General features: G+C 39.7%; 1 protein-coding gene across 2 annotated transcripts; it reads right to left on the bottom strand.

Moving 5' to 3' along the window:
• Positions 1-5,113: 5,113 nt before the first annotated feature.
• FAM199X (family with sequence similarity 199, X-linked) lies at positions 5,114-22,597 on the bottom strand. Of its 2 annotated transcripts, none has more exons than XM_075941120.2 (6): positions 22,221-22,597; positions 20,748-20,967; positions 15,116-15,265; positions 14,587-14,748; positions 11,757-12,034; positions 5,114-10,994 (listed from the first exon to the last, which is right to left on the bottom strand). In XM_075941120.2, the coding sequence occupies exons 1-6, from the start codon at positions 22,388-22,390 to the stop codon at positions 10,940-10,942; spliced, it is 1,035 nt and encodes a 344-aa protein (XP_075797235.1). In that variant the 5' UTR covers positions 22,391-22,597; the 3' UTR covers positions 5,114-10,939. The 2 variants fall into 2 exon arrangements, with proteins under 2 accessions (XP_075797235.1, XP_075797234.1); XM_075941119.2 differs by having other exon boundaries at positions 11,774-12,034.
• Between the last annotated feature and the right edge of the window lie 34 nt (positions 22,598-22,631).

The raw sequence follows: 22,631 nt of genomic DNA, 5'->3' as shown, positions 1-22,631 counted from the left end.
AGAACGCCTACATAAGCATAATCCCTTCAAATTCTTTCAAGTCAACAAAATACAGGTTGAACCTCTCTAGTCCAGCACCCTCGGGACACGACTGGTGCCGAACCAGAGAATTTGCTGGACCACAGGAGATCAATATTGTGTAGCAGTTTTACCAAAATTTCCACTGCTGACTGGGCTCTTCGAAGGTAAATTAGAGCTAAGTAACAGCACAGAACACAGAGCTAGGACTGGAGGCTGTAAACAAACTTTATGGGACCACGGGAAATTTGGCCACACCCATGATAAGTGGGCATCCAGCTAACGAAAATCATGCCGGACCACAGATGTTGCTGGACCAGAGCGTGCCGGACTAGAGAAGTTCATCCTGTAGCAAATAAAGGAGAACTTGTAGATATTTAGCTGGACTTTCAAGACTTTTTTTTTTTAAAAGGTCTTCCTCAAGAAAGTACCAATACAGCAAAGCATTCCCTTGAGAAGTAAAGCTCTGTCATCGGTCATATTCTAATTAGCAAATAGATAAAAGAGTAGAGACCACGGGTCAATTTTACACACAGCTACAGGTTAACTGCGGAGTGTCCCAAGAAGTTGTACTAGAAATGCTGTTCCAATGATTATTGGGAAAAAGAAGGGAATAAGGAGATGACAACATTTCTAATGGCATTTAGGTTTCGCAGAACTGCAAGTAACTTTAACAGCACATCAAAGCCCAGTGATTGTGAAATTATTGATGAAATTCAGTGGGGGCAAGCACAAAGTGACACCCAGCACAAAGAACCATTTCAAGCCTTGATACGGGTAATTTAAGAACCCATCAGCGTGTATCTGTAATACACTGAGAAAAAGTAGTAGCCACACAACTCCATGTGAATATCTGCTCAGAGATGACAAGATATTAGGCTGCCTTAAAAAAGAAACTGATTATAGAATGGTGAATTGGATGGCTGGTTTTTATCATGAATCCTGTATTCCATTTTCATTTCTCTAACTCACGAGAGATCCTTCAGGAAAGAGAAAAAAATAGATAAAGGTAATGATGGTGGTTAGAGAAACTGAGACACCTCCAGACAAGGACTGTCTGTTTGTTCTGTGTTTGCACAGCACCTAGCATAACAGTCCCAGTTCAGGATACTCTTAGCAGTACTGCAATACAAATAGCAAAAATAAAGTATGAGAAAATGAACATTTAGCAAATATATAGGGTCAAAAATAAATGGCGTAAAGATGCTCCGTTGGACTCTTCAGCTTGCCTTATAAGTACACGAAGCCATGTAAAACACAAGGAAATTAAAAAGGACACATTTAAATACCAATGGATTGAAAAAATTAACTATTCCTGTTTAATCTGTGCAACTCAATCCCAGAAGAAATAGGCTAAAAGTTTAGTTGCATTTAACAAAACAAAAAGAAACAAGAGAGAGAGACTAGGAATTTTAATGAATAAATTCACCCTACAATTATTTGAACTCTTTCTTATTTTTAGTTAATTATTTTTATATTGTAAAAACTTGTCTCATTACCCAAGTGACCTTCTTAATAGACCATACAAAATTGCAGAGGGATACAATATGGGATCTTTAAAAGAAGTCAATGTTTCCACCATACCATCAACACAGAATTTATGGATCAGTTCTTAACATTCAAGGGTATTCCATACGATGGTCCAAAAGGACAACAGAAATTAAAGGGGGGGGGGGAGGGAAATCCAGAATACAAAAGGCTTGAGGAAGAAGGAACATATCAGATAAGAGTCCCATGTGCACAGATTTCTCTGATGTACAATTGCTGCTTATTTTAATGCTTTTTTCCCTTATCTGTATTGTTTAGTACTAAGAATTATATTTAGTTATGTGGAAAATGGATGGCTGGGGATGTCTGTGGTGTTACAGGGAGGAGAAAAGAACATGGGCAGCAACACATCCCTAGCCAGCACTGAACTGCAAAGCAGAGGTGCCACACTAACATGTCCAAGGGAGCTATGATGTTCAGAACAAATGATAAGTCTTGTCAGTGCGTATGCTTGTCAGCACTAAATACTAGCCAACAGATGGTAAGCACACGTTACTCTCGCTCTGTAGCAGCAGCAACGCATTGGGTGGGGCATTTCTACTTACTAGTGGGAAAAGACAGGAACTACAAGATTAGAAAGAAGGGAAACACTTGACCCAATGGTGCAGTTCATAGCTGTATGGTGTATTTCATTCCTTTTCCATGCATATTCCCTCACTCCAGGGCTATCAGTGTACACACTTTTGCTAGGGCCAACTACCTAAAAATCTGTCTGTCCAGAGAGATTGTACAGGATTTACAAGACAGAGCAAATTTTGTGTGGCTGAAAATACAGACTCACTACCATGAGATGTGTTTTAAAACTGTGCCCCTTCATTCTTCCACTCTTCGCCCAACTCCTGCTGCTTACTAGTGATGTCAATAGTACCCAATCGCACCCAAATGAAGTGCTGCTGGGAATATTTCAGATTACCGTAGGCAAGGAGGAGCAAAAATGCACCCTGCTGTTCAAGGAGCTGAACTATCAGTCTTTCAAGAGTTTTCTCCCATTCTCAGAGGGAAACGTTTATGAACAGGAAACTGACTCCACTATATGGGAAGCAGCAAAGAACACTTCAGCTAAGCAGGATTTTGCTTCCAAGACTTCTTATACATGCAGCATGTCCAACTCTAGTTGCACAACAAGGCCCAGACTGCTGCTACTACTAGGATCTTATCTCCTCCCTCCTTGTAGAAACCAGGAGATGGGGGTGATTTGTTTTTAAATGATGGGGGTCTCTTGAGAAGTAAGTCCGCATGGAGAGAGGTTTAAGATGGGGCCTGCTGCCAAGCAGCGGTTCAAGTCAAACCTAGCCAGCGGGCAAGGCTTTCAAGCAGGTGAGGTCCTTCCTTGGCAAAGAATCTAAGCTTTAAAACAGCAAAACACTGCCCCGACTGCAGTATAGATGGTGATCAGCTGGGAGTCAATGTACTTTAGGGATGCTGAAATCAATGGGAGTTAGGCACCTAAAGTGATCTGGACCTGTGTAGTTGAAGACAGCGCGTGCACTGGAGAAGTTCTAAGAGCTGCTCATGTAGGAGTTCTGCGCAAATATCTCCCCTAGACATTCTCCCCCACTTCCTGAATTTTCTTCAGTGTAGTAAGCTGGTTATTTATGAAGCATCATGAGAATGATACAAGCCAGTGGTGTGGCTGTATAATCACATTCTAGTACACAGAGCCTCACTGATATTGCATAAGAGCAGTGGGGCCATGATCTCCTAGCATGTACCTGCAACTCCCGGGAAAATGAACACACCTGCAGCAGTTACTGTGTCTATGAAAACGTGTGTGTAAAAAGGCACAACATGGACTTAAGCAGAAAGTAAAGCATTTTGTTCAACAGAACAGGTTCAACAGAGGCAGCAATCCAAGTTTTTCCAATTCACTCCAAAATTTACTTAGGATGGTCATTCTTGGGTGAGAGAATAGGAGTCAGCACTGCTGTCCTTTGTCTGAGGGTGCCAACTGCCCTGATCTCAGCTTTATAATACTGAACCAAAAAAAAACTAGAGATTTTTAAAATATATGCATATCTACAGAATATATTCCTCTCAGCTACAAGTAGGATTCCCCTCCAACTCCCAAATCCAAGATCAACAGAAAAATTATGGCAATGTCTCCTAATAAAAAAGCAAAATTAAACTTTTTACAAAAAGCCATTTGAAATGAGTAAAATGTAGTTTTAATAGGCAAAGGATAGACACCACATTCTTTATAGGTGTCTCTCTCCTGTGACAGCATTCTAGAGCATGAATCTAATCAGAACAAAACTGCTCTTTGGTGAATAAAGAAGGGGCATTGAATGAAGAACACTGAAGTCTGTTCAATTGTGCTGTCAGAGGCAGATAACACAACCACAGAACTCCCTCTAGTGGCAAACAGATGAGGCTTTAAAAAAAAACAATTTTAAAAGTTTACTTTTTCTAAGTTTGCAGTTGCACTTTTGACATTAAATTGCTGCATTTTAATTAGTAAACTGTGGAGTCAATTCTATGACAAATTCTGCAGCATAGCAGAATACACAAGGCCTTTCCTATATGGTTCTGTACTTATCTATTTAGGCTACGTCTTCACTAGTTAACTTGAGTGTTCCTGCCAGACTGCTGGTCACCTCAGGTTCACCTTGCCCAGGTGTGAGTGCCACTGATTCTTTCCCAGTGAACTGTGGGAAAGCTATGGAGGACTCAAGTGATTTTTCCTGTGTCCTCACTGTAACCTAAGCATGTTACCTGCCTGCCTGAAAACCTCACTTGGTTTTTATGCTATACCCCAGGGCTGTGTCTAGACTGGCAAGTTTTTCCGCAAAAGCACCTGCTTTTGCGGAAAAACTTGCCAGCTGTCTACACTGGCCGCTTGAATTTCCACAAGAACACTGACGATCTCGTGTAAGAAATCAGTGCTTCTTGTGGAAATACTATGCTGCTCCCGTTCGGGCAAAAGTCCTTGTGCGCAAAAGGGTCAGTGTAGACAGCTCAGATTTGTTTTGCGCAAAAAAGCCCCGATCGTGAAAATGGCGATCGGGGCTTTTTTGCGCAAAAGTGTGTCTAGATTGGCACGGACGCTTTTCTGCAAAAAGTACTTTTGCGGAAAAGCGTCCGTGCCAATCTAGACACTCTTTTCCGCAAATGCTTTTAACAGAAAACTTTTCCGTTAAAAGCATTTGCGGAAAATCATGCCAGTCTAGACATAGCCCAGGATTGGTCAGCTAGTCTGGATTGAAAGAGCAATTAAACTCAAGTCAGAGGTAATTCGGCAGTGAAGATACACTCTCAGAGACACCACCAGGATCTTAGAGAACAAATGAGAACTTTTAATGACAGCATGAGGGGGAAAGTCAAAGATGAAAGCCAGAGCATTATTGGTAGTGGATCTCAAGTTATGTAACTCATTTCTTCTGATCCATCAGAATTCAACTGAAAACACATCTGCTTTTATCAAGTGTATGTTTGACTATGAACCTTTGCTGGGTTATTTGTTGTGGTCTACTACTTCCATACATGCTTTATACTACCAGAGGCATTTACTTGTGCCATCTGCCCAGATGTTGGGAAACAGGCACATAAATCCCATGTCAAACTTTATTGTTCAAAACAAAATACCACATTTTCAGTTTCATCAGCACATCTTTGCCATGTTATTTTTAATTCCAACCCTTACTTTGATGTTCACATGACTATTTTAAATACAATGAAGAGCTGAAAATAAAGTCAGTCACCAGTATTGCAGCTATTGCTAAGTCCTTCACAATTTGAAGAAAAAAGCTTTCTATAAACATTGTGGCAAGTAAATACAGAATTTACAGAGGACAGTTTTATGTACAAAAGTGCATTGTAGCAATAACATTTAGCAGAAACCCTGGAAAAAATAGCTCCAAATTTAACAGTTCCACACATTATAACTCTTAAGAATATCTGAAGCAGATTTTTCAAATGAAAACTTTCTCCTTGCTTTAGTTATGACCTTTAGTCTCAGGGTTCCAATATCACAGACAGTTGTAACATGAATTAAGTTGAAATTTTTAACCATATTATGAAATGTATTAAAGTTCTCTGCATTTCTCTTCTCTGGCTAGGATTCCTTCAGACTAAAGTGTCAAACATGCAAGGTTTGAATTTGGCTAAAAGGGCTGCAAGAATGGGTCCTTTATGCACGCAACACATTTCATCTAAGTTTTCCCATGTGTAAGAATTGCAGTGACCAATTGACAAGCTAAATACTGACCATGGGAAACGGTGGCCTAGTAACACTTCAGACACCTGAAACTAGTTTTTAGAAATCACCAATATTTAAAGATCAACATGCCAACTTACTTCTGAAGTTCAAGCAGCTGTAAAGGAAAAAGTTTCAAGGCATCTAATTTCAACCACTCAGATCAACATATTGTCAAATTTATGCACATTCTTCCACATCTAATATGTATTCTTTAATAGTTTAAATGCATATGTATAAATTTAAGCAATATTTTCTAGAGAAAGATCTCCACAGGTTTTATTGACCACAATATAAAAAAAACATTAAAAAACTAATATTGAAACAAGAGAAGATCACATCTGATTTTTGCTTACTGTTCTCAGTAAGCATTTTGTACTCAACTAAAATTTTATCATGTTTTAATCTAATTAAGTGTGTCAGGCTGTTAAAGGAAGAATATACTGAAATAATTTCAAACAGAGCAGAAGACTAAATTAGCTATACATATATAAAAAGTGAACAGGTCTGTCAGGCAGCTTTTTCTCACTCATAATTAACCATGCTCAATATTTTTACTTAAAAAAAAAAAAAAAAGAGTCCTCTTCCAGTTAGGTTTTCAGTGCTCCTTCTAAGCCTTTGCAAAGAAATAGTTACCAAGCAGCAAACTGTTAATGTTCTTGGAGTTTAAATGGATTACATTTATATCAAAGTTGTTACAAAGCTCAAGATATGCACAGTGCCAATACTAAAGAACCAAATAACTATCAGCATTTACTTCTCCACTTGTTCATTGCTTTGGAAAATTAAAATTCTCATCAAGGGAAAAAAGCTGGATTGGACATTTTAAAAGGCAGTTCAAAGATCTAAAATTTTAACAGTTTGGCCTCTTTCTGGACCTACAATGTCAGTCCTGCAAAGACCAGAGGGAATGACAAATTGAAGTAGTAACTAGCAGTCAGGCAGCAAAACTTAAATATTCTTTTCACCTACAAACCCATACATTAGATTGACACCGTGGGCAAATAGCTGATGAGAATGACTCTACATTTTATAAGTGAAGACCAAAATCATTGACAAAAAATGCTGGGGCTGGGGGAAAAAAAAGGCTGTTTTTGTTCAAATGTGAGAATTGAAATCTATGAAGAGATGGAAACATTTAACTTCTTGCATTCTGTAATATCCTTTGTCTTGAAGCTATTTTGCCTCCTGCTCAGATATGCAATCTCAACGTGTAAATAAGCATATCAGAGCAAATAAATTACTTGGCCTTATTTTAGGAGGTGCTGAACACACAGCTTCCCATGGACTGGTTTTACAAGATGGAGATAAGAAAGGCAAAACATTTAGGTGCATGAGATAAAGAAATGAAGGCTGTTCAGTTTGGTGACCAAAGAACCACACAGTTATAACTGAATAACCAATAATATTTTACTTAAGTTTCAGGATGCTAAAAACAGCACATTATTAAAATCAGCACCATTCTTTTTGGAAGCCACTTTTTCCTCCGCTCTTCTTTACTATCATCATCAAATTATACAATGAGGAAGTGAACTCTCTAGATAGTGGTGAAGCATCACCACCAACGGACCAAAATAGTTTTGGAAATGATTCATCCAAGCTGATGAAAACTGGAACTATTCAACTATTAAGCTTAAATTTAGATTTACACTTTGTTTTATATAGGATTACTAACATACCAGGATAGAAATGCTATTTATTTTCCTCTCATTTTGTATTATAAAATATTAAAGAAAAATTATATTGGCTAATATTTAAATTGATGATTAATTCTGCTATTTTAAAAAAAAACTGATTTTTATAGGAGGGACCAATTTTAATTAACATTTCATTGTGTAGTAATTTTCATTTTGCATTTTCCTTTTTCCAATACAGAATTTTAAACAAGTGTCAGATTCACTGTAAGGCACATTTTAGGTGATTTATCCTTATAACAAGTAGGAATATGCACATATTTATATACAGAGGTGAGAACTTAAATTTAAGTTTGGAGGCTAGGATAGCATGTCTTGTTTTAATTTTTTACTATTTTTAAACAAAAACTAATATTTTGAATGATAGCCAGTTTAACACGATTACAAAAGTAAAGCATTTCATAAAATTTACCAAGAGAAAGATTAAAATATGAAATGTTCAGGCTTTCCTTTTGTTTGAATTTTCCCACTGGATAGGGATTCTGCTACTGCACATAATTGCTATAGCAAAGTCTTCCTCCAATGTTGTTCTACAACTTAAGGTTTAGATTTAGGAATTTGTTATTTAGAAACATTAACTTGTCATTCTGGTACGTCAGGGAGACAAACTGCTTTGTGGTCAACATCGATATTTACTCTGAAGCTGGTGACAAGTAAGTGAAAAGAGCTGCATCTCACCAAACTGAGAAGAGCACCTCTTGTAATAAAAACTAAGAAATTTACACTTTGAATAGACTTGCTGAAGCAGAATAATTAAGTTGCACTTTCACACCCCACTAAATTGAAGTATTGCACCTTTTTTTACAATTCATTTCATAATTTCAATGCTCTATGTGGCAACCAATGTACAATATTCTTCATCTAAAGATGCATATTTCAAAGCCACTGTAGAAAATAAAGGTTGTACTGGACTAATAGATGCCTATATGGATTACCTGAAATGTTTCATAATGAATTTATTAATTTCTACCACAATGGTTCAATAATTAACTTTGAAATTAGCAGTATTAACATCAATACAATTTTGTCTACCCTCCATCTCAGAGACTTGTGAACAGAAAGTATAAGGATTATTTGGTTTGAGTTACAACTTAAAAACTATAAACAAGATTTACTATTAGAGTTTGTGGATTGTTTTTGTATTTTTAGTATCGCAACAGTGTATAAAGCATTCAACTGCCTATGAAAAGTTACCAGTATATTCAAATGACCAGAGAAAAAATGACATAGCAGGTATTTGAATTTTAAAACTGACCAGATATTTCTCATTGCCACTGCAGATGAGAAGGCAATCAAAATTGTGAGTTTTGAAGAATCAACTGAGGAGAAGAGTTTACATTTACTACTTTGACTGACCGTGGACCTCTCTGACTGAAGCTCTTTCAATGTGTCATATGACATTATAAATACTTGAAAGGAATAAATACATATTAGACAATTCAGATGTCTAATATATTTTGCAACAACCCACAAGTGGCCCGTGTTCTGACTACAAACTCCAGAACAGCAATATGCCTATGTCATTTACAATCAAACATTTCTAAAGATGCTACAGTCTAAACATATGTCGTCACATACTTTTACTTTTGATCTTCCACTGAAAGTGTGATCTCAACTACAGTATTGCTAGCATTTTCTTTATCCCCATTTTCTTTTTCCTCTCCTTAACCTAACTTCCACAACCCACCAGGATTTAAATTAAAAAGTTAAACAGAAGCAATAAAATTCCACTGTCAGGACTAATTTAGGGCCAAGTCTGTCAAAACACATACATGCGTGAATAGTCATACTGAGTTGGTAGGACTACTCAGACTTGTGTAAAGTTATTCATGAGTAGAGTTGGGTCTCGATCCTGAAAATGTACACTTTCAGGGATTCTATTTTCAGAGGCCTCATTACATTGACAGTAAGACAAACTCATTGCTTGCAGAGTGAACGAATCTAAATGATATTCATGAAGTATCAATATAAATCAGAGAAGTCACCTTTCTGAATTCAGAACTAGGTAATTCTAGTCACCTCTTTCACCTCTAACAGTTCCATCTGAATGAACACAGCAATTTTATCCAAAACAAAATATGAACCCAAGATAAAATGTATGTATAATGAAGTCAGACATTGGTTTACAATTTGTCAAGAATAAAACCTTCTCAATTTGAGTTTTCAGGTACAGAAGTAAAAACTAAAGGTGTGTCCTTGTCTTCCTCAGCAATACTTATTCAAAAGGCTACCCAACAAAACCAGTACTCTGTGAGATAGTTTCACACCTAGCAAAAAAGTCCCATCACCTTAAACTATGCTGCAAGCAGTAAACAAATTGGCAGTATATAGTTAAAATGTACATCTGAATCAATTAGGTTCTCTTGCCAACATCATGAATCTATTCCTATATATGGTTTTGGCCATAAAGAAATATCTACCAAGTTTAGGCACCATATGTTTACTTTTCTTTCTAGTAACACTTTTAAGACCATTAATGGTATCATATGACTCAACTGTAGATATTATTGTAATGCATGAGAAGATTTTATTTTTAGGGTTTTTATCTTATCAAGAATGAGGATGCACTGTTTAATCATTAACATAAATAAAACTATAAAAGGAACCAAAAACCAATCATTCAAATATTGAGGAGAAAGTCTCTAAAAAGTTAAGTTTTACATCTTAAAGAACAGCCAATTCCTCCTAGAAAAAAAAAAATCTACATTTGAAAATGACTGTTTTCTTCTGCATTTTGTTACTAGCTGATATTTATATTACAACTTTTTATTGCTAGAAGCCTGCTTCTGCTTATTACTCCCCAACGACTTCATAATTCTTTGAGTTAAATCAAAATAATCATTTCCAAAAATCAAATTTAACTTCATGAAGTATTAGAATTTGATATGGGTGGGGGCAAGAACAGAGTAACTTATAGAACTAAGATCCCGTCTTCATGAAAACAAACCTCCCCATAAGAAATAAGGGAACATGCAGAGTAAGATTAAAGTTGAGATTTCCTATACAGAAATCGGGTTTTTTCCCTCCCACACAGTTTGCTATCAGTATCAAGGAGTACCAACCCATTAAACAGAACAATCCATTGCAAGTAGCTTTGCCAAAGCAAATACCATATAAACCTAATTCAATGGCTTATCTAACCAGTATTTTGTCAGCAGCTTGTTAAAGTCTCAATTATTCTTAGTCATAACTGTTAGTCTTAAAAAGTCAGCTCACTCAAATTATAAATGTTTAAAACATTAAATTACATTTAGAGGGTTCTATTTGATATATTGTTAGCTCTGTCCCAATCAAAATTTTGGTCAAGAAATGTATGTAAACAAAGATAATACACTTAAGGCTTAGAAAGAACACTGATAAATTCATCCCTGTCACATTAAAACATCCACATCTCCTTCATGGTCCTCCTCAGTCACTTTTAAAGAGAGCACTTCTTCATTAAGAAACAATCCACTCAGTCTTTCCTTGCGAGCCTGTCTCTGCTCCTTCAGCTGTCTCTTGCGTAAAGCCTTTTGCTGTAGTTTCCGTTGCTTAGAACGTTTCTGTCAAAATAAAGACAAAATGGCAAAATGAGCTCTTGTATTTCTAGATTACCAGAATACATTTTTTTTTATTAGCAATATTGCCTTTTAAATGTGGATTTTAGTGAACAAAGTTAGGTTCTGCTCTGAGAAGTGAAAAAGACGACACCGTTACTCCATGTAATTATTCATACTAATTATTCATGTAATTAAGTCGTACTTAATATCCTCCCGAGTGTAAATGTGTAACCATGACATTTTTCAGCGGTTACACATTTACCTGAGTAAACGCACTTTAACATTCCTAGTACCACTATGCTTGAAGGTACACATCACTGCATAAACAATTTATCTATGAGAAATATATTGGAAAAATAAAAAATTAAGAAACCAGACAAAGTTCTATCACAAAGATCAAGATATTCTTTAAAATTCATGTATTTAAAATTCACACGCTGTGCTCTTCAAAATTCACGTATTGTGCTCTGAAAGTATAAATTGATCTTTAATAAATTCAAAGGAAGAACACGTTTCTACCATTAAAAATGCCAAGCTGATTTATCAGCTCTTTTAATATTTAGCCTATTCAAACAAACAAATCAAACTAAGCTCCACTACATCCCACAGAGGCCCTTTTGCCCACACCTGCTTTACTATCATGTCCCTTGGATACTCTGTGACTACCAATGACACCTTTTCTTTCCTCTAAAATACAACAATCAGTACACAAATGACTTTCCACAAGCAATTGATCCACAGACTCGCCTATACACGCGTGCATACATGAATAGCAGTTTTACTTTTGAATCCCGGATTCTCTCTGCGGCACTCGTGGATAAATTACTGTCACTGTGCGCTCGACTCATGTTGGCACTGGAATTTGAAGCAGAGTTGCCCACACTGGAACTGCTGCTGCTTGCTGAGCTGACCATACTGGCACTGCTACTGCTGGCACTTGCGCCACTCACGCCACTGGTGCTTGCACAACTATAGCTGCTTCTCTTCCAGCTCTCCCTTGCAGACCGTTGTCGAGGACCATGCTCCTTGATATAACTTCTCACCTTCAGAAGAAAAAGCATTAGAAATGATAAACGCTTGATTAGTACCGCATGGTTTTGTGACAGCATGTTTACGTGGAAAAGCTATAGGTGTTTATTACAACTGAGTTCTGGGAAAACTAAACTAGAGTCTGAAACCAAAGCTTTCAAAATGCGGTCACCAGTGGTTTATGAACGCCATTCAAGTGGTCCACAGAGAGTTCCATCTAAGATTCACATCTGGGTAGCTACACACAAGAGAATGAAGGGCTGTCCATCTAATTAGTGGCTCATAGGCATGGTTCCACTCATCAGATGCCTGGACTAGGGGTGTAAAATTTCGATTGGCTAGTCAAGTAGTCGATAAGGATGCCTCCGCCTTTGAAGTGTAGCAACAGTCCCAGGGCTGTTGCTACACTTTAAAGGTAAAAGCGCTGCAAGAAGCATGGGGTCAGCAGGGGATTCAAGCGGTTCCAAGTTGACCCAGGCTGCATGTGGGGCTTCAAATCAGCAGCGCCACATGATGCCTGAGGTCTGGCCTGAGGCTTTACGTAGCGCTGCCGCTCTGAATCACCCTCTCCTCTCCCCTCCCCCCCGGCTGCCTCTTTCCGATAGAGGCAGCAAGGGGGTGGGGGAATACTAGTCAACTAGCATGTCGACTATACAATAAGCATTTGCTTATCAGATAGTCAACTAGTCGACTAGTCGTTCACATCCCTAGCCTGGACCTTCACATGTAAGAGGAGGTGGGGGAAACAGAAGTTAGGTGGGGAGGCAGTGAGATGAGAAGAGGGAGTGAGGGAATTTGGGACATGCAGGGCTGTGGCAGTCAGAGAAATCAGCAATTTTCCCCAGATCCAGAGCAGCAGCTGCCATGGAGAGACCAGCCTCCTTCGTAGCCCCCGTCACTGTGGCTGGGGAGAGACCTCTACTGATACTAAAATACGAGTTACGTGCTTTTATTTGTAGCACTAAAAAAAACCCCCTTAATTAAGGTTTTTAATATATAGTGCTTTTATCCTAAGCTCTTTACAAAATCGTTAGTTGACAGTACAAACATTTGGAAAGATCATTAAGTGATGTGTGGGAGAAAAAAAATTGAGAACCGTAGGTCTAAAACAATGACTCAGTTACAAAAAGTATTTTAATTGACTAATGGACACTAACAACATCTTTGCTTCAACTTTCTTAAAATAGGTTTAATTAACCAGTGAATTACTTGTCTGATATCCTTCTTACTTGAATATATTCTTCTGCCTTTTAGTTAATGTATTATATAATAGTCGAAAACAAAAGATTTAATGTAGAAAGGTCAGCCATAGTGTAAAAAGACTATGCTAACATTTGCGTAAGCAAGTATTATGCTGACATTTAAGCAAGTATTGTGTTTTATAAACACATTTTGCTTCATAGTCATAACTCGTAGTATTCCTCAGAAGAGTAGATTCTGAACCATTTTAGGTGAGGGGTAGTTTTTTCAAGTGCTCTAAAATATGAAATGAACAAGAATCAGTGAGGACCTGTTCACACTCAATCTTAATTGAATTCAGCAAATGGTGAGGATGCTTGGTATCATGCCAAAACTGAGTCCCAAAATAGGTTCAGCAATAACAAAAGTGGAGGGGAAACAAACCCTATGACAAAAATGAATCTATGGAGGTACCATCCATCTCATGTTATGACACAAAATGTTGACTAAGTAGCTACTCTGCACATGCAGCGAAGAGGTTTTTTTTCCTATTTTCTATAAGGCAAATAATCCTCTCATATCAGCAAGTGTCTCTTTCCAAAAAATAGTTTTTGAAAGTAAATTAAGGACTCAATCCTGTAAACAAGTGGAAGGCAAATGTGTCCCATCGGGGTTCTATGGGAGACCCCACAAGACATTTTGTTTATCACTGCTTAAGTACAGGGTTGATAGGAGAAAACATGGATGGAAACCTGCAGAATCTATCAGTATTATTAAAAGGTCACACGTGCAAAGCCAGGGCACGTGAAGTGAAGTGCATGCTGATTGCACACAAAATTGACTGTGAGAGCCGTGCACTCTCGCTGCATCCAATCAAAGTGCTGGTACAGTTCAATCAACACACCCCACAAATTCTAGATATGCAAGCGCAGTTAGCAAGACTACCCTATCCTGGAAGACCATCCTGGTTAAAACACTCTTGTGGCCCACTGAAATGAAGGAGAGCCACACCTGCAGCCTACTCGCCAGGCTAGGTTGCCCATCACTGCTGTAAATGTTTGTGTAGGTGTGTATGTAGAGTCACACAGGCAGCACTTCCACTTTGGGACTACTCATGCAAGTCTAGTTACGCCAGCAGTGAAAGTATTTGCAGGATTAAGGTCTAAATCCACGTCAGTCACATTTACGTGACTAACGTGGAACTGTTGAAGAAATGAGCCAAAGTTCAACAACATGCTTTGTGCTCCATCCTGTCAAATGATACTCCATGAACATAGAGGAAAAAGTCACAACCCAATCAATTTTCCAAGATATGTATGAAAACATAACATGTTAGAGGCCAATGGTAACTCCAGTTCTAGATACACATACAAAAATGTTAATGTACCTGTTTCAATTTTTCATCTGTGAGACAGTTTAATTCAATAATAAACTCGCTATCTGTAGGCGAGATCTGAGCAGTGGGATCAATAATTTTAATAATATCAAGTTGCTCTCGAAGACCCATCTCAGTACTGACTTTCCGACTCAGGTATTCAATATATTCAACCTAATAAAAACAAAATGCACAAAGTTATTAAAAATTGCTCTCTTAATATGAGTCAAACAGAAATAAAAAGGATCCAGTACCATTGGGAATCAAATAAATACTCTCAAATGATGCACTTCATACAATTCTTGACTCAACCTAATTGAGTATCATCCAAGATAAAAATTTGAAATAAAAAGGGAAAAGTTAGCTAGCTCTATATGTTCTTGACAAGGAATTTGATCTCTCAGTTCAACAGTCGTGCAATTGTTCATAATCATACTTGCACCAATATAATCAATACAAAATTTTTAAAACTAACCATTTCATTGAATCTTAATTCCTCTGTACGTCTGTACTGATTCTCTCCAAAATAAACAAATCTTACCTGTTCATCATTTGTCATTGCACTCCATGGGAGTTCATCAAGATTCCTATGCTTGTTTTTCTTTTTTGGAAGCAAGCATGGAGAACTTGGAATACTAGGTATGACATCAGAAAGTACATCACTCCCACTTGCAATGTCACTGCCAGGCAACTTGTAAGTGTGCAAGGAAAAAAAAAACAGAAGAAAAAAAAATCTCAAAATATGCTAGTTAGGAGTATAATTCTATTAACCATGCAAAATGTGTCATCAAATTAGCAATGTGTCAGGTCTAAACCCAAACAAACTAACAAAATGCAAAGCACAAAATTTAATTTTGTGACGGATGTGCAGTAGTGAAGTATAGCAAACCCAAACCACGCAGCTTTTCTGTTTCATGATTTCCCTTCTCAGTTTGCATGCAAGGAAATAGCAGAATTATGCAGCATTTCATTCTTCTCTTTCCATTAACATTATATGCCAATATGTTCTCTATTAAAGGATCATTCTCCATCAATCATCTTCATTCAACTGGCCATTGTGAAGGAATGGTCATTGTGAAGGAAAAAAAAAAATCAAGTGAACCTAATCTGTCTTCGCTCTATTAATGTCAAACTTTTTACACCAGGAGAAATTTGTTTTTTGGAGTTTTTTTTTAAATCAGCCAAGTACAAGTTATCTAAGCCTGCAATACTGGATCAAGTGCTAGAGCAGCTGGCTATGAACACGTTGCCTTCTCTGATGGTGTTCTATCCAATTTCACTCCGTGAGATTTTGCAAGGGTTGCAGCCAAATCCATCAATTTGGAGCCCTACCATGTGGCTAATGAATTCTAATGAGAAGGGTTTTAGTCCTTCATTGAGGATTGTTAATGCTTCCTGTTGTGAAGCCAGGGTGCCAAGTATATTTAAATAGCAGATGATTAGGTGTCTGCTCAGAAGATTCCACTAGTCAATTATTAAACAGTCTCTTACTAAAGAAGTTTTAAGGAAACTTGGTGACAGACTGGTACTAAAGAAACTTCAGACAAATATTGAGAATGAAGGTCCCTTCAACTAATGCCATGTGTCAGAGATGTGGAGAGGCAATGCCATTATCTGTCGTTTTGACAATGTGTCCATGGAGCCCTTCAGAACTAGATGGGAAAGTTCTTCAGCAAGTTTATGTCTCTCTTGAAAATCCCTAATTAGGAATTACTAGTTTTTCCTCCTTGGGGTTGTGCACAATTTCTTCTGTCACTCTTCTTGTTCAGTGTGCATACAGTATATGGCCCCTTAAGGCAGACAGTGAAACATTCCAGATTGCAAACTCAGTTTCCAGTTGACACTTATCTGTGATTTTGTTTGAGTCTAGATGGGGTGTGAATGGTTAACTTGTTAGCCGGTTCACTGGTAAACATCACCCTCTGGCAATGCGAAGCAGCCTTTATACATGGTGAGCCCACGGAAGACAGAGCCAGGGAGCATCCCCTGCCTACAGTGTGAAGGTCACTCCAGCCCAGCCTCCTTGCCCACACCCCCTTTAAATTGGTGAATGGGTTAACAATGTTTAACCAATTAAATGAGATTTTACATCCCTCTCACCTCCACTAGATGCAGTAAGCACAAAGTGAACAGGTTCAGGCCAAATCCAACTACCATGGAAGCAATGTTAATGGCAGAACTAAGGAGAAGCATTTGGGCAGAACTAGCAAAGGTGAAAAGAACACCTTCCATTTGTCTACATGTAGGTCTAACCTTGGCCAACAGTTTGATTTTATGACTGCACCTGAGGTCTCAATATAGCACATACAGCCAGTCCCCGAGTTGCGAACAGTCGACTTACGACCATTCGCATTTACGGCCGAAGCCGTCATAAATGGTGGACCCCGAGTTACAAACGCGATCCGCGCTTACGAACAGTGTGATCGCGTGTAACTCTATGGGGTCCGACTTATGAACAAACCAAGTTACGGACCAATTGCTAGGTCCGTAACCGGTTCGTAAATCAGGGAGAGGCTGTACTATCTTTTTTCTTGTATAACTGTTCTGGAGGTTATCATCATTCTCAGGGCTCACCAAGGGGCAGCGAGCCCTGCTCACCAGCCGCAAGGTTCGGCGCGCTGCGCATGCGCTGACCACGCTGCACAGCTATGCCGGCCTGTTCGCCATGGGCAAGTAGATTACACTAATAGTCGAGCCCTGATCATTCTTTTCTAATCCATCTCCAACACAATGATCCATGCGTATTACCTCCAGATTGCATTATGGCAACATACACTACTTGGGTCTAGCCGTGAAAAGTGCCTAAAAGCTTCCATTAGTGCAGGATGCAGCACAAATCTGCTGACCACAATGGCTACTTACTCACTTCTCTGCTGAGTGCCTTTCAAGATGGTATTTATAATCTGGAATTACTCATGAGACAGGGGAGAGAGGAGTAACTGTCAATTTATGCATCTTAAACTTCCCACAGCAGAGCGAACAGTGTTTCTTGAAGTCCACCACAGCCAGCATTTAACATGCTTCAGGACAATATAACACTTATCTGTTGGGTTAAATTTCTGAGAATGTTTTGTTTAACAGTACAAAGTGGAAAAACATGGCTTAATTGGTGATGTTTACAAGAAAAGCTAGTATTTTTTATAATTAGTTACTTTCATAAAATAAGGTGCTCAGATGCTTAGAAAAGGGAAGCAGAAGGTTTATAAATTAATTTTAAAATGGTAACGGCAACTAGTTTAAATTAATTGTATGGATTTAAGTTTATTCTAATTAGATCTTTGCTTTCAAAATTGAATGTTATATATGTACAAACTCTGGAACAAATGGATTTTGTGTTTTTCAATGTGAAAAGTATTAATACACAACTACTTTTTTTTTTTTTTTTTTTTTTTTAAGATGGGACTTTTCTGTTCATTCCCATAAACAAATACTCATTTATAAAAGAGACACTATTCTAAAGTTTAGAAAGAAACCTTAAATGGCAGTACATTATTATTTAAAACCACGTGGCTCTAACGTGCAGAAATACCATTACCGTCACTTAAGTATTGTAATTAGATCCTACAAAGATGAATGAATGCACATATAAAAATGGTAACTTCAAATTGCAAAAGGATGCCTCAGAATAAAGGTAATTATTAATGTTTGCATTAAAATTATTCAGTTTATCATCTTTTAACAAGCCACATTTTTATTATGACAAGATTATGTAATTTAAAAAAGACATTCTGAACCAGTGTTTTTTTGTGACAGTACACACGGGTACAGCGTTCTACCACCTTTTGGGGGCAATTAAAGTGGCCACAACCACATTTTGGCCCCGGCAGGGTTTTTTGTTTGTTTGGTTTTTTTTTTTTTGGTCAACAATTTTTTTAAAACCATCTGCCAACCATAGTACCGGCACTTTTTTTTTTTTTAAACCAAAAAAAGCACTGTTCTGAACCATACAGTTCTAATTACCTGCAAGTATAACATATACCCTGGGAACCCATAATGAATCTGTCACAATTACAGGAGTTTAACAAAAGTTAAATAATTGGGAATATTTTCCATTGTAAAATAAACTGCCTATTCTAAAAGTATGGTTTGAAAAGACTGGAAACCTATTTATTTGTAGTATACACAGTAACTACATAACTACATAAAACAACTGCATCACATTGTTTTCCTGTAAACAACAACAGAATTTTAACTGGTTTCATTTGTACAACTGACATGCCACTTGTGATCATGTTTCAAGTTTAAATGGAACAACTCACTTACAGAAGTTGCTGTGTAAGGTTGTAAAGCAATGAAAAATCTTTTCCAAAGCTCTACATGTCCAGTCAAGTAAGTCTCGTAACAAACGCTTATAAAAATATCCAGCAACTACTCAAAAGGAAAGCTGCCAGCTAATCAAATAACCAGGAAGCTTTCACTATAAATCATCTCACAGTTTTCACCTTGTAATGAACATGTCACAACTCACTGAAGCTTGGTCTACACTAGAGGATAAGTTTGAATTAAGATATGCAACTCCAGCTATGTTAGCTGGAGTTGAAGTATCTTAAATCACATTTTGGCACCATCCTCACAGCAGGAGGTTGATTAGAGCACACTCCCCCTTCAACTTCCCTTTCTCCTCATAGGAGCAGGACTACTGGCACGGACAGGAGCACCCTCTCAGTTCAAATTAGCATGTCTTCACTAGACCCGCTAATTCGAACCCCGGAAGATCAACTGCAGCAGCTTCGATCTCTGTAGCATTGACAAGCCCTGAGGAACTAAGTAACTGGGTAATTTTCCGCAGTATTGCTACAATTTGCATTATAATCTTTTTGTACAAGGGATATAGTCGGAAATTGGGATTTTAAAGATACAGGAAGAAACATGGAGCTGCTCTGAGTGAATGCTATCCTACATAATGTCATTTACAGTGTCTCTACTGCAGGATATCTGTAACATCCCTAATTCATCATGAAATGTTTCCACTGAAGTGGAGGGGGTGTTAAATCGCATTTGGAACAGACAGTATATTTCCATGGTAATAGAGTACAGGCGGAACCTCTCCTCATCTGGCAACATCTATGGTCGACATTCCCTGTGGGTTCTCTCTGGCTGGAGCACTCATGGGGAAAAGCCAGGGCCCTGTGCTCAGCAACCCTTTCTCTCAGCTCCCACCCTCCCACAGCCCAATAGCTCATTTGCAGTGTTCAAGCTCAGGGAGGAAGGGTGGAGGAGCAAGGACAGTGGGGGAAGGAAGAGGCAGGGCAGCTGCAGTGGGCCTTGATGCACTTCTACAGGGCTCCCCAGCCATCTTGCCTCTTCCTCGGAGTCACCCCTTCCCTGCTCGGTCAATGTCGGCCCTTCTGCTGGCATGGACCTCTCCTGATCCAGCAAATACTTCTGTTTGTAACCAATTAGGTCCCAAGGGTGGTAATACAGGTTGTACCAGTGAAGTACAACCTGTATAACATGATTAAAATTCATGAATGATCAAGGGAACACTATGTTTTTATTGGATGATTACACTTATCCTAAAACAGCACGCTCCAGATATTTAACTACAATTAAAATAATCAAATCTCAACCGGTAACAGAAAGAGTGTGTGCACGTTCCACAGGTAAGGCTACTATATACAAACAAAAATTAAAGAAACCAGATTAGAATCTGAGGTCAGATTAAATTGTGCACAACGGATTGGGAGGAAAGAGCCAAGGTAACACAATGCTCATCTTGGCACTCTTCCCATCCACCGGACCACAGAATAGAGGGCTGGTCCACAGTGATTACTAACTGTCCCACAAGGCCAAAGTCACTAATAGGATTTAATAACTCAGCAGCAAGCAAGCCACACTGGAATGTCAATGCCAGGTATACACCGCCAGATTCCAATACAGATGAAGGTGCACCACACGGAAGGACTGGGATTCAGATGCAAGATATGCTGATAACTAAAGCTGAATGTGACTAATATGAAATCCCTATTTCAGAAGCCGACCACGTCTTGTCATAAAAATTCAAGATAGGAACTTCGTAATAAAATGACCTTTTCCTTCACTGCAGAATCTAAATAGGCAGTGAGACTATCATGCCATCAAAGAGCCTCAAACAGTCACTTCTGAGTCTAAACTGCAAAGAGCAACCAGTAGATCCCACTTCATCTGATGGGTTGACTACAAAAATAGCTTACCTGCCATTCAAACTCACTGTCTGACCAATCCCAGTAAGTGCTAATAGAGGAGGAGACATCACTGCAGACACTACCCTCTGGGAACAGATCAAAAGATGTGAACTCCTGGTCATCCAACAGAGAGTAGCAGTCATCCTGATCACCGACTGAAACTGATGAGAATAGCTCCTCACTGCATTCTGAGCTGGCTACACTTGTTCCACAAGAAGTCAAGTTCCACCTGCAAAGCATACCAACAAATCAACAGTGACACATGCTTACAGACAGTCCTGAAATGTGTGTTGTCACTTGAAAACATATATTAAAATACCCAAACCTATCAGTTGTTACATGTAGATTTTGCTGGAAATAAGTTAATTAGTCCAATAAACCACATTTAAATGGACATAAAGGGTCTAATTTACATATACAAACCAAGAAAAATTCAAAGTTAAGGATTAATATTCAAAGAATCTAAGTAATACAAATTTCTGATTTCCACACATTTGAGTCTCAGATTTTTAAAGAAATGTACTTTTTTTAAAGTTCCAATTTTTTTTAAAATCTCCATTAAAAGTATGACAGAATTAAAGGTAGCAATACTAGATGAGAGAATGAGGACGGTCTTGTGTTTTAGAGACAGAACTGGGAGTTAACAAGCATAACTTTCCTCACATGAATAGCCCTCATGAAGTTAGTGCTTGCTAGGGAAACATCTGAAACTCAGTTACTCAATTTAGCTGGAAATTGCTAGGTTACTTCTCAGTCTAAATCCAAACTTTGCAAAATACTCGCCTTCTCTACACAAGGGATGTAATAGTGCACGTTTTCACCGTTAACTAATGAGGCTGAGGGAGGGCAGGCGGCACCAGGGAACTGGTGCTGTGGGGTGAACCAGGTTTTAAGCCAGCTCTCCCCAGCACCAGCTCTTGCCTCCCTGCCCCCCACCTTCTCTGTAGGAAGCAGCAAGGGGCAAGCAGGGGTCTTCAGAGTGGATACATGCAGGGAGCTCCCTCCTTACCCTCTGCACTGCTGCCTATCAGAGGAGGCTGGTGGATCTGGTGCTTGTGGGGAGCTAGCTGTTAAGCCAGCTCCTCACAGGCACAGGCACAGGCACAGGCACAGGCACCGGCTCCCCCCCCCCCCCCGCTTGCTGCCTGACACAGAGCCAGCCAGCATGCATGGAGCCGACAAGATTAACCCATGAACCCGGGTGGATCGGTTCACGGAACCGGCGACTCCACGTGACCATCCCACCTGGCTACAAAAGCCGTTTTTCCGTAGTCACACCGGCTCCTCTACTGCTGGGCTCACCGCCCCCCGTGGACGGGGCCCCTTTGGCCCCGCCCCCCTGCCTCAGCCCCTCCCACTCCAAAGCATCCCACCCAGGCCCCCCCCCCTCAGAAACTGCTCTCTGGGGGGAGGGGCCGCGTTCGCTCGCAGCGCAGCGGGCTCGGCGCGGCCCGCGGGCCGGACACGGGCAGGGCCGCGCACCTGCTGGAGTGGAAGCGGCGCAGCGGGTCGGTGCGGTGGCAGGACGAGAGCTGGCAGCCGAAGTCGCTGACGTCCAGGCAGCCCTCCTCGCTCAGGCTGGCGGCGCGCGGCGCGGGCTGGGGGCAGGGCTCGTCCGGGGCCAGGAACTTCTCGCACCGCGCCTCGCTCATGGCGCCGCCGCCACCGACTGCGGGGGCGGGGAGGGGCTCACGGGCAGCGCCGCCGGGCCGCGGGTGCCGCCATTACAGGCCGGCCGGTGCCAGGCGTCAATCACCTGCTGGGGGCGGGAGCAAGCGCCGCCGCTTCCGGCTCCAGGGCCAGGGCTGCTGCGCCCCCTGCTGCGGCGGAGGGGAACTGCAGCCTCCAGGCCGCCCGGGCCCCGCCCTTCCACACCCTTAGGGAGAGACACGC

The sequence above is a fragment of the Pelodiscus sinensis genome, chromosome 13 (genome assembly GCF_052426305.1).
Source record: "Pelodiscus sinensis isolate ZL-2025 chromosome 13, ASM5242630v1, whole genome shotgun sequence".
In the NCBI taxonomy this organism is placed as follows: Eukaryota; Metazoa; Chordata; order Testudines; family Trionychidae; genus Pelodiscus; species Pelodiscus sinensis.
The sequence above is the reverse complement of the archived record's forward strand: the minus strand, read 5'-3'. Positions and strand labels throughout refer to the sequence as shown.

What these genes read in the sequence shown, in the direction of transcription:
- FAM199X (XM_075941119.2), bottom strand. Translation starts at nt 22,390, where the DNA reads ATGAGCGAGGCGCGGTGCGAGAAGTTCCTGGCCCCGGACGAGCCCTGC. An exon ending in CGCCGCTTCCACTCCAGCAG is followed by an intron (nt 20,968 to 22,220) that starts GTGCGCGGCCCT and finishes TATGCTTTGCAG; the next exon opens with GTGGAACTTGACTTCTTGTG. An exon ending in CAGATGAAAAATTGAAACAG is followed by an intron (nt 12,035 to 14,586) that starts GTACATTAACAT and finishes TTTCTTCTGAAG; the next exon opens with GTGAGAAGTTATATCAAGGA.